The sequence below is a fragment of the Geospiza fortis genome, unplaced genomic scaffold (assembly GCF_000277835.1).
Source record: "Geospiza fortis unplaced genomic scaffold, GeoFor_1.0 scaffold54, whole genome shotgun sequence".
Taxonomy (NCBI): domain Eukaryota; kingdom Metazoa; phylum Chordata; class Aves; order Passeriformes; family Thraupidae; genus Geospiza; species Geospiza fortis.
Genome location: NW_005054301.1, coordinates 18,950,307 through 18,963,611, shown reverse-complemented (window position 1 = coordinate 18,963,611; position 13,305 = coordinate 18,950,307). Strand labels below are relative to the sequence as shown.

The 13,305-nt window shown below is 38.3% G+C and overlaps 1 protein-coding gene across 1 annotated transcript in view; it reads right to left on the bottom strand.

Moving 5' to 3' along the window:
• The window catches only part of UBR1 (ubiquitin protein ligase E3 component n-recognin 1), a 48,069-nt gene extending 45,908 nt beyond the window's left edge, over positions 1–2,161 (bottom strand). The window contains exon 1 of the mRNA XM_014311011.2: positions 1,986–2,161. Coding sequence (XP_014166486.1) covers positions 1,986–2,161 — 176 coding nt within the window. The remainder of the gene's footprint in view (positions 1–1,985) is intronic.
• Between the last annotated feature and the right edge of the window lie 11,144 nt (positions 2,162–13,305).

The window sequence follows — 13,305 nt, the reverse complement described above, 5'->3', positions numbered from 1 at the left end:
TAAAAATTGAGATTCAAATTATAAAAACATTGACTTTCATCATCTTTCTGTGACATGGAATAACCAGTCTTGTTAAGTTTGAACCATGTGCTGAAATCTCTTACATCAAATTCTGTCAAAAACATGCTGAATTTCCACTTTCAAAACTTGCTTAGCAAAACTTTTTCTGATTTTGCTAAGAATAAGCAGCTAGGAAAACCAGTGAGGACTCTGAATTAACCTTTATTATTGTTTCCAACATCAATCAGTAGTCAGTCTGCTCATTAAACTTCTGCTATACTTCTACTAGATTGTTTCTAACTTTTAAAACAGAAGTTAAAGTCTGAAAATAATTCCTTACTAAATAAGCTAGGAATGCATACTTTGAAATATACCTTGTAAAGTTTCACTCATGCATTTAAATAACCTAAAAACAGGGAATTACACTCATGGGCAATCTAATTCCATATCATCCTATGTTTCACATACCTACTTTTATACATTGCCTTTCTCCTTAAAACATGGACACTTTTCTTTAAATGCAGTTTTATTCTAGGCAAAATGTGGATGACAGGTGCTAAATGACAACATATCAAATTTTTTACTCTAGACCATTGTTCAACACTTAGTTCAAGCCTCATTTACAACTAAAATATCACGGTAATTCTGATTACAGAAATAGCTTCCTTCCAAACCTTCAGATTACAATAATCATTACAATAATGTAATACTTCTGTAACATTAATTTATTACCATAAATCTACTGAAAGATGATTCAAAGTAAAAAGAAGACAGAAGTGCCTGCTAGATCTGAAATTCAAGAGACTCAGGTTTTGGAACTGCAGAGTATCTTTTAGTTTTTTAGAAGCCTAAAGCAAACACATACCTAGCTTCAGTTGCAGTAGTACAATACAGTGCCTTGTATAAATACTACCACATTTTTGCAAGACTGCAACTCAAAAAAAATAAGAAAGAGACCAACTCAGACATTTAGCTTTGTCTTTTTGCCTGCTACCATACTTGAACTCTGGAGAGGTAGGAAGAGAATTATTCTTGTTCTAGCAGCACTAAACTGCCTTGTCCTGCTTTTTCCTTCATGCAGCTGTCCCACTCACTATACACTTCCTAGTATACACAGCAGGACTTCTTCAAAGACCATTCTCCTTTCATGCACAACACTAGCTGATTCCTAGAAAAGGCTGAAGAGTATGTGATTAATTAAAACTTTACAGTGAAATTCATAAACAAAGTATATAGAGAACTTTTATTTTGACACTTCCCAAATTCTAAGGGATGGATTTTTTTACTGATAGTGCTTTTCATCCTTAATAATATTCTCTTACTCTTTCTAATTAAATGTTCTAAGCTTTTAAAATAAACTGAAAATTAGAAGAAACTATGGCAATAACATCATATTAATGCTCATCAATTGCCAGAACTGTTGCAATCTTTACATTCTCCACAAAAACTGCTAGCTTTTTAATATTAATATATTTTATTCATGATACTTATTAACATATTTGTGTTAATAGGAATTAATAAAATTAATTCTATCAAATCAATGAGCCGCCACCTTTAATATACTGCAGGATGAGAAAAAAAGGTGAAACATTACCATTGCTCAACACAGCTATTGCCAAAGCAAAGGACTGATGATGCTCAGAAATGCTGGATTCTGTTTCAGACTTTGAAAGGGTGAGTACTGTATCCCTCAATTCAGGCAGACTCCATATTCATATCCTATCATCCAACACTTTTAAGCAACAGCTTTCAGAACTTCTAGTAACTTTTCCATTTCCTTCCCCATTTCTCTGCCAAAGCCTTCTTTTCATACACAATTTTCCTCACTCTAAAGTGGTTTGAAATGGGAAATAAATGCCAGCATCAGTTAAGCAAAGTACCGTGACACAAGCAATGACTAGTTAGCAACACAATTGATTTTATTAGAGCATTTTGGTGCATTACCTCAGATGGGAACACTGATGACAACACACCCTCATCCTCACCTGCAAGAGTACGTTGTCTCCCCTCCTTTGAACACCTTTCCACACAGCTGGGAGGTTCCACTCTGTTGTAGTTTCTCCAGGAACATATCTGGGTCCTCCCCAAACAAATAACATTCCAGGGGGTATAATATTGCTGCCTGCACCATTTCTTCTTGTTTCTCCACCAAGGGGTCCATTTCAGCTGAGTAAATATTTGGCACATGTTTTGCCAAGCACTGTAAAAATGTAGCTTGGAAGTCGAATCTTTCATCACACCACTGCAACAAAAAGTACACCCATGGATAAACAAACAAATAGGTAAATATAAAGAAAACAGGATGACACACTTCTACTGTGAATTCAGAATTCTTTCCTACATCAGAAATCAGTTCTTTGAGCAATACAATTCAAGAAACCATGGATTTCCAATGATTTCTCTGCTGTTTTCCACCACCTCTGTTCCTGTGAAGTCTTCTACCAAAAACACTCTAAGGCAAGAGCTGGCAAGTGCAGTTACTGCAGAGAAACCCATGCACTAAATAATTTTCAACTACACTCTTCCCCACAGGCCAACCAATACACAAAGTTTGATGTCTGTTCAGCTGCTGACAAATGGAAAGAATTGCCACAGCTGGGAAAAGTTTGGGATTCATTCCTTTACCTCCTGATAGTCACAAAACATGTACCAACTTAATGGTCTTCTGAAAGCCTTGCTGAACTGATCATCAGAGGTCAATAGCTGCTGAGGAAGAAAGAGCCCAAATGATCATACAAGCTTAGGGTCGTTGGGAAACCAGGCTAAAACGCAATGAAAGTACTCGTGTTTTGACTTGAGGTTCATAGTCCATAATTTCACTTCCAACTTCTTTACTTCTCCAAACAGTTCTCTCCAATTGTCCTATTCTTGTCTTTCAATTCAGAATATTTTTTTTTCATATTATTCCCATGATTTAGAAATAGCTTTTGGGTTTCCCTATTGCAAATCAGTCAAGGCCCTAAAATCCTTTCAAACACAACCTTGGTTAAATCCATATATCACAGAATACCCTAAGTTGGAACAGACTCACAAGGATCTTTAAGTCCAAAACAGGACAGCCCCAAGAACCACACCATGTGCCTAAGGGCACTGTCCAAATGGTTCTTGAACTCTGGCAAGATTGGAGTCACAACCACTTCTCCAGGAAGCCTGTTCCAGCCACCCTTTGGGGGGAAAGCTTTTTCGTAATATCCAACCCAAATCTCTCCTGATGCAATCCCATGCTGTTCCCTCAGGTCCTGTCACTGGTCACCACAGGGAAGAGATCAGTGCCTGCCGCTCCTCCTCCCCTCACAAGGCAGTTGCAGACTGCAGTGAGGTCTCCCCTCAGTCTCCTCCAGGCTGAGCAGGCCAAGTGACCCCAGCAGCTCTTCACACAGCCTCCCCTTCTAGGCCCTTTGCCATCCTTGCTGCCCTCCAATAGCTTTGCATCCTCCTTATATTGTGGGGCCCAAAACTACACAAAACATTGAAGATGAGTGCAAGAAAAAAAATACATATGTAACTTCATAAAGCTCTAAAGGGTATTTTCTCCAGGTCAGCAAGCAGGGAAAGAGCAAAGCAACTACCAAAGGGTTCAGACTGAAAGAAGGCTCAAAGAAGTAGACTATTTAACTTTTTATGTGAAAAAACCATATTTATTTGGCCATTAATCTTCCTCAGCATTACCCTTAGGTAGCCCATTACATCATTTATCATGGTGAAAATGCATGGCAGAAGCTGATGGAAAAGATAAGCCATGGATAATGATGTGGTCAAGCAGAACAGCAGATTTGCCCACAATCATATTAGAATATTCTTATTTTGTAAGTGCAGCAGCTTGATCAGTCTAATCAGATTCCTTGAACCACAAAGCATTCAAACTTATCCATTATTATCTGAAAATGAAGACCCATCCATGAATTGAAAGGAACCAGTTATTTTAATTCCAATGCTAACAAATAAATCTGGTTTTGTTCCAGAATTTCACCTGAGCAGTAAGCACCACTGAAATTATTGTATTGGTCATAAAAGCTGTAGCATACACACATACATAATATATATGCAATCTGTATATATACATACATGCACACAAATATATAGGTATGCATTTATTTTCACATATTCAGATCTGAGGAACAAAAATAAAATGAAACAAATTAAATGGGTGCCTTTTTATTTTAATTAACTTATTCAAATTTTTCAACTACCTAGCAACATTTTTATTAAATAAAAGTGATGCTTACCCAGGGCATAAAGACACTAAATTGCAAAAAAGAACTAGAAATTAAATCCAAATTTATCAGATACTTACATATTAACACTGAAAAAACACAAAAATCACACACAGCTGATGGCTCTGAGAAAGATATTCAATGGTAAGAGGTAGCTGAAAACTGAATTCCTTGATCATGTGTTTATTTTTTATGCATCTGATTTAAATGAGTGGAAGTGAATTATTCTTATCATAATTAAAATTCATAAATCAGTGTTTCTGCTGAAACACGTTTCCTCCTGTAACTAGTTTTTGTTTTATCTTACCTATACTGCATCCTGCCTTCATCAAATCCCCCTCCCAATTTGGTCACTGTATTTTTTAAATGCAGGAGGGTGGGACGTGGGCCCGTGGCACACTCTGTTCACAGAGCACAACAGAATCCCAGTCTGTCTCCTTCTGTCTCAGGTTCCCAGGAGATGGTGCAAGTTTAGCTTCTGTGTTGTTGGTCCAGAGCTCATCATAACTTCAAGAAACACAGGGCTAAGCTTCCCTGAAAATATGCCAGAAGTATAAAATGGGTTCTCACACAGTCAAACTCACAAGCATTTCAAGCATTCTTGTGCAAAGCTTTCAATTCTATTTAAATGTTGTTCCAAGAAGAGAGGACAGGAAGTTGGAAAGAAGAGGGAACAAGGGAAGCAAGAGAACTTTCTCAAGCAGGCTGTCTGCCTACTGGTAAGAACCCTAAAATATATGCTGAGCCTGTACATCACCCAGGAAATACCCGTGATACTCACAAAAGAAACAAGAACATTATTTTCCTTATTTCTAAAAACTGCACCAGGCTAAACTTCAGACCTATCCCATACCCTCTGTGCCTCCTATAAGAAACAATTTATTCCTTTCATCAAAATCTTTTACTAATATATATTATGTTCAAAAGTATAAAATTACATACAAAACTTTTAACAATACAAAATCTGCCAAATAAAACACCCCTAAATTAAACTTGACTCTTCAATGATTCAACTCAACTCTCTTTGTCCCCTTTTGCCCAAATATTGAAACTCAACAGTTTCAGAAGTCCCACTTTCCCTCTGCTCACTTACTCCCTTACCTGAGCTCATACCTGTCAAGTGCTCAATTGCTACAGATATTAAAAAAAACATATGAATTGATAGGCTTTTTGTTTTTATTGACGGGATGAGCTGGAAGTCTAGAAAAGCCAAACTGATGCACAAGACAGCTGCAAGCCGAGATGGGCCTCACACTGCAGCTTTCTGCCCCGCCCTGGCATAGGCAGCACCGAGAGGCTGTGGAAATGCCATCCTTTGACATGGTCCCGGGAAACCTGTTCTAGGTGACCCTGCTGGAGCAAGAAGTTTGAACAGTATGACCTGCAGAGGTGCCTCAATCACTGTGTGATTCAAATGCTATGTAAGGAAAAGTATTGTTTCTTTGTCAATCTCTATTAATCTTCTAATTTCTGCTACTAGTAAGTTCTAGGGAAAAGTTATTTTCCAGATTTGATTCCACTCAAGAGTAAATTTGAAATACAGTACTGAAAGGGACAGAAGCCATGAAATAATACAATTAAGGAAGAAACATTACCATGTAACCAAAATAATACTATCAGTCAGTTCTCCACAGCCCTCCAGGCACTCAGACCCTGACAGGGGCCCACATGCTGTAAGCTAACAGAGGAAAGCCCAGAGGAAGCTGGCTGAATACACTCTACTCCAACTGACACTATCCCACTGGAAAATATTTTTGGACTGTAAACTTAAAATTATTGATTTTAGGAAAAAGAACCACCTTCACATTTGGAGCACATTAGAGCTTCATCTAAAATCTGAAATTGCTCAGCTTTTAAATATTTGTATTAATGACCTTAGTAGAGTTCTTTCAATGGTTTCTTGGTCATTTTCTCACTTTTAATTAAAGTTTGCCAAAGAAACAGCCATGTCACCACATGGCCCATGTAGACATACACATGGCCCTGAAATAAAACCCCCACAAACAGTGATCAGAATGAGCTAAGGGAGTTCTCATTGCAGCAGCACACCACAACCTTTCCTGCAGAGGGAAAGTAACATCCACATCATATCGGTGGGCATTCAGAGGTATTGGAAACAGCAGGCAAAGGTGACAGTCAAGAACCTGACACTAGTGAAGAGTGTTCATAAAAGATACACATTGGTCTGGAGCAGGTTAGGGATATAAAGTATAAAAGCAGAGCTAGGAGACAATCTCTTTTCCTACTTCAATCACATATTCCTGTCACATTCACCTTTTTTAATATTAGGATAATTCTCAAACTGCATGAAAGAAGAAGAAAAAGGGAGGCTGGAAGAGTTGCAAAGCTGTGTTTCTCAAGTGCTAGCAGTTTTGTCAGAAGAGCAGACACACAAACCATTTTGTCCACCACATTTGATTTGTGCATTATAACAAAAGCAGTAATTTGTCACCTTTATTGACTCTCCAGAAGAATACCATGACACAAGCACTACTTCACAATACCACTTGAGAGTAAACCATGAGGAAACAATTTCTTGTCTTGCATGGGAAACATATTCTCCTCTGTGGGATCAAACTAATATTTCTTCCCATGTGTAACCACATAGAGATTTTCCCAAATGTCAATTTCAACCAAACACGCATATTTATCCTACATGTAAAAGGACTGTTTGTAGCTTTTTCCAAACCCTTTAAATAAGCCTCATGCCAAAAGGTCACAGGTTGAGAAATTCTATTTGCCTACAAATACTGCTAGAAAAGATGCAAAATATCTGTCATTGATATAGCAAATATATCCATATCCAATTTTGTCTTTCACAAACACATTCCATTTAGGAATACTACCAATAATAACAGGAACAAGAAAGAAAGAAGTATATAAGAAAAAAAGGAGGGAAAAAGTTAACAACACTCTCAAGTCACTTTTCACCTGTAGATCAAGCATCAAATGAGATTTCTCACCCCTATGATAAAATTTCCTTATCGTTGCTGAGGTTTATTATGTACACTAATTCAGTAGCTGTTGCTTCCATGACAATTTTTGATCTACCTTCTAAGCACAATTCTCTTGGAACTCTGAAATCTTTTCCAAACAACAGCTTGCACAAGGCAATATTATAAAAAGCAGTTGTACTTTACCTGCATTGATCAACAAGCTGATCTTTTAGTGCAAAAGTGATTTCCTAAATTTCAAGACCATATTTAGATCTATACATTAATCTAATTAGTGAAAAGGAATATTAATATTTATGAACATAACAAATTATGAAGGAACAGACACTGCCAGTAGCATGAACTAAAACCTGTACCTGGTCCAGCATTCCAGTTAAAAGGAATAGTAAAATCCTTTGTTATGCATAGCCAAAAACTGTCCAGCATAAGACGACAATACCAGCTGCCTGTCAAAGCAGCTAGAAAAAGCAGGCTTTTTAAAGTAAATATTTCAAATGCTGGGGGCATACTGATTTCAAGCAGGTGCCATTCAACATAAATACCAAATGCAAAAGGCAGCTTTACTTTAAGGCACAGAACACTTGTACAAGTTAAACAGAGATTAGCAGAACAGCATCTCAGAAAACTTTTATTCTGATATTACCTAATTGAGGAAACATATGACATTTTAAAAGGATAAATATGCACAAGTTCTTTGATAAGTAGGCAGAATACTTAAAATTTCTTTGAAAAGGAAAGTTCAAAGGAGTCTTGAACTAACATTTTCATATAAGGGTTTCTGCTTTCAACAATTTGGCTCCATTTTTCCTTCTTATTACTTTGGTTTAAAATTGCCAGTTTTCTAATGCACTGAAAATAAGATCCAACTAGAGTACAGAACACATAGGCATTATTTTTAGTAAAAACGACATGAAGACAAGGCAATCTATTTCAGCCTCAAACATATATACTCCAAAAAGAAGAGGCTTCAAAAATAAACACTAGAAATTTATATATTTCTTCTTCCATGCCTTAAATCAAGCTTTCGCCTTTTTTTTTTTTTTAGGAGTATAAATTCTATCTCTGGAAGGGTAAAATTCAGGGACTTAAAATGGAAACTTACTTTATTTGTTTTGTAATATTTGTAACAGGAATTATGTTGTTTCACATTCTCCAACAAAGCACAGCCAATGTTCTAGTCGAGAATCTAAGCTGTAAAAATTACTCTTTAGAACTCAAATACAAAATAACTGTTTTCTAATGCATCTGTCATCTCCTTTATATAACATGGCTAAAAAAACAAACCATACTACCAAACTTTAGTATTCAGTCTGCTCTAGATGTCAGTAATTACACTAAAAGAAGGAACTTAGGTTTCTAAAGTTTTTTTCCCTTGGTACAACATGGGTAACATTCAAGACTGTCTAACGTTGTCCTAACAAAACATCAACTTTGACCTGAAGACATAAAAGAACTTTTTGATCTCTTCAGTCATTTAACTTTAGCCCCTGAGCTAAAGCAGGCTGCCAATTCATGTCAAAAGATGCTTTAATGAGGCAGGTGTTTGCCCACTTGGAATGAGACTCAAAACCAGCACAGACTACTAAAGCTATGTCTAGAGCACAACCTACCTTGATTCCAGCAGACAACAGCACGGAGCTGAACCACCAGCTGAGCTGAACCAGAGCAAATGGGTGACCACCAGAGCAGGACAAGCAACCATCAGCACTATCTATTACTGTTTCAGCTGCTGGACAGCTAAAACTCCCGTCTTCTTCAGGGTAAACAATGCACAGACCTAAGCTGCTCAACTTCTTGGAAACTGCCGGTCACTTTTAAATCACAGGCACCTCCAAAACCACAAGAGCACAGCTGCAGTTCATGGGAGGAAGCACCTGAAAAGCAATCTGCTGCCCAAGGAGACAACTGGAGTCAAATCATGGCTTGTAGCTCTCTCCACCATGCTAGAGGTATCTCTATTGTGCCTCCCTACCAAGTGGATGCTCCAGCCTAAATATGCAGCAAAATTAGCAGGATACAACTACTAAGTAGGTTCAACAGGAAAAATAGCCAGGAATTCTGGAACTAATTTTTAAGTCTTTGGGACATGCAATCTAATCACCTTTTCATGTTCCAAGTTTTTTGGTGAAACCCATATTTGATACATAGCAACATAAAATTAACACTAGAGGAAGGAGAAATTTAGTACCACACCATAAGCCAAAACAATGTGCAAAATACTTATTTTGGGGGAAAAGTTATTCTCCCTACAAAAACAGTAAAATCATCTTTGCAGAGTTACTTATTTTGTGAGACTTTGAATTTGAAGTTCTGACTACTCATTTGACATCATTTTAATTTTGTTTCTAGAGAAACAAAGGAAATACTTTTATTCTTTCTTTGATCCTTAACATCCATCCTATGGTCTCCTACATTTGAAGGAACATAACATCCATGAAATGTTTCAACAAGCACCAGCTTGCACTTCAAAACACACAACTACAGGGAATATTTACAAATAAGTAATTCATCAATGGAAGGATGGGGGGTGCAGGGGATAGGAAACAACACCACTGCTTTTTTTTAATTCTCTGTGTATTCACACTTATTTTCCAATTATCATCAATTTTAAGATCCACTGTACACACTAATTCTGCAGTGAAGGAATGTGCAGAAATATTCAGGTGATTCCATCCATATTTAGCACTCACTCAGCATCCCTCAAACACTTTCCCTTATACAAGAACCTGTTTATCCCTAACTTCTCTGCTGCTGTGACATCTAGGAGACACTAAAACAGTTACATGCTATCAGGAATACCCACTGCTTTCTCCTGAAGCCACATACCTCTCACAACTGCAATACTGTAATAGGACTAGAGCAACCATATGTTGTCTTTATGTGGACTCAAGCAAAGATAACAATCAATCAGTCACAATCAGTTCACCCCTGCACTAACAAAAGCCACAAACATTACCAACTATAAGTAGACAGGAAAGAAAAAATCACAGCACTACCAGATGCTGTAACAATGTGAAAGCACTTCGGTAAATATATAGGAATGCAAACAGGACCTGGGCCATGCTCCAGTTACCTGCTGCAACTTTCACAGCTCCATTCCTTGGACACTGACACAAGTGTAGAGTAAACACTGTTCTGCCAATATGCTGCACTGCTCTAAATACAGAAGCTTTGACCGTGTGCATTTCAGGGCTTAGATACGCTAAACGATATGATGGCTTACCTAAAATGAAGTTTTAAACAAATTTGGCTTAACAAAGTAAAATTATATGAATGTGTCATCTGGTCTAAGCAGGTCAATTCCGTTTAAAAGACACTGCAACTCCAAATAAGAGGCCTGACTGATATTTCACTAATTTCAAGAAACAACCTGCACATGAATATGATTATCCCCTCCATAGTACTGCTTGATTAGGGGACATCCACGGTAGCAAGACTCCTCATATATATTTTCTCAACTATGTAACAGCACTGAATGACACAAGAGATCTGAAATACATTAAAATGCACAAGTGCCTGTATCATGCTTTACATTATGAAACTGAAATTTAGAATTTTCCTGTTTTTAAAGGAAATATCCTAATAATTAAAGCTTTTCTCTTCTTGTGCACCACTTACATCTCAGCTTTTGTTAGGAGTTCTGACTGATGGCAAAAGAAAGAACCTTAAAAAAAACCCCTTTTCTTCACAAATATTACTGAGAAGGTAAACATACATGAAAATCTGAAGATTCAGTGTAAATTTAAAATCCTTCAAATAGCTTAGTATCAAGGCCCTGCTCCAGGCAGCAGACACAAAAGCAGGCAGGAGTCAAACCAGAATTTGTTTAGAATACAAATGGACAACCAACCAAGGGCAGGATCCAGCCTGCAAAGCAGGCTTTTGTCAAGCCACCAGCAATGCCTGCTAGCCAACTACTGGACAAGCCAAGTCCAGCCCATCAGCCATCCAGACTGTGGATGCTGTTGGGAATGGAAAGAAAGCATACTCGAGTTTGCTAGACAAGGTTTACTACTTAATTAGCATTAAATTCAGCCCACTCTCCTCCAGGGCAGCTCAGAAAGCAATACAGCCACTATGGAGAAGCAGAAGCCCAGACAGGACCTGAATTCCAACTAATGCAGTGAAACACCAAGTTAAGTATTTTCACCCACAGTCACCCAACCTGAAGTGCTGGAGATAAATGCAGAGAAGACACCACTGACTTGGGCTGGGTGCAGAAGAGTTTATTACCTGAGTCATCACCATCCATTCCAGAATCAGGCTGGCTCCTGCAGAATCATTCAGGTAATCCTGCATCCTGCACCCAGCACTCTGGGAAGGCTTGCAGCCAGGTGTGGTGCTGCACTGCAGCCAATGGCACCCAAAGCCAGAGACAAACAGAGGAGCCAGAGTCTGTCTGACTGCTCGGACATTGAGACAGATTTGACAAGTTCAGTGAGGCCAAAGCTCACCCTATTTAACCAGAGTTCTTTCTACTCCACACAACTTTCCAATTCTAGCACCACGGTGACTTTCAGAACAGTTCTGCACAGGGAAAGCACAAGTCAGGCAGGATATATTAGTTCTACCTACTTAGTACCATCTTTAGGACAGCAACTGGGAATACTGCTTCCAGATTACAGCTGTCTCTAGCATCACTATAGCCAGGTTTGCTATCTGACATCACAAATGCTGTCAGACACAACCTAAGTACATATCTCAGGCTCTTCTTCTCCCTTTTTATAACATACCCTCTGCCCTTTACTCCCTGTCAAAATCCCTGCAGTTTGCTTGGATGTATGGCAAGCAACACAGTCTGGATGGCCAACTACCTTCCTTGGAATAATGATAATTCTGGTCCAGACACTTTCAATTGTGAAAATTGTGCTGAAATCACATAAAAATTAAGATAACTTAGTGCACAAGCATCACCTTTGAGCAGCTAGGGATCTCTTCAAAAATTCTCTTCTAGTTTTTCCCAATTCTACTATTACTAGCTGTATGGATTGCTTGGGCTAACTCAGCCTCTAATGTCCCCAATTACTGAAATGTTGATTGCATTGCTTTGCTGCTGATTGCCTCTACTACCCTCAGTACCACTGACTTTAGGCACAGCTCACAAGCTTAAGAACTCGCCTGTCTTGGGCTGCAATTTTTGACACTATGCAGTCAAATCACATTTTTCCTAGTTTGAAATAAAGTTGTTCCGGATTTAAAAAAATCCACACATAAATCTGTTTCAGTTACAGAAATACCCAGCACTTAAGAATGAAGTCTCTGACTAAAGGGCCATTTCTAATGATTTGCAGATACTTAAAATGCTGAGAAGGGTACAAGGAATAATGGTTGTTGGCTTAGTGCTGCCACATGCAAGACAAGTTCCATGAGTAAACAGCTTTCTACTTTTATTAGTGGTGTGTAGCATCATGTAAAAAGTAGCTATTCTATAGGTTTACCAGCACTCAACTTTTAAACACCAGCAGTCAAGAGCTGCAAAACTATACTATGCACGCAGACTGTTACAGAAAATAGAACATAAAATGTAAAAGTGCCTCATACATATCCATCTGCCTTCCTTTCTTAAGTTGTCAGCCTTTGGGTTTTAAACTCCTCCTGATAAAGTGTTTCAAACATAGTAATCACTACACAAGTTTGTGGAAGAAACAACAAAAGGCACTTATGTGCTACCACTAGACAGGGTCAACAGCAAATTGTGTTCAATAACAAAGTATGAAATCCATAGACAATTATTTTGCAGAACGAAAACAGACACAATATTCCTGTTCAACAAACAACTGTTTCCTATGTTTTTTCTAAATTATACTATTTGCTGCTCCATACACTCTGCAGAACAAAAATTTGTTATTCAGCCTTTTTTGTTTCACAGTGGAGTCACCTTTAACTAAAAAAGGTAAAGGACTATGGTTAAAATGCGCATATACACTATAACGTTTAAAGGACAGTCTGAAGCGTTCCAAAGTTTGATCTCATTCAATTCCGTCATTAAGTGCAACTGAAGAGCGGGGACAGGGGCTGAGAGATGCAGCGGGGAACTGAGACAAACTGCGTGCCCGTGGGCCCGTGACAGCGGCTCGCCGGGCCCGGGGCAGGGCTGGCTCCCCGCTCCCGGGGCAGACGCGGCGATATCCGCAGCC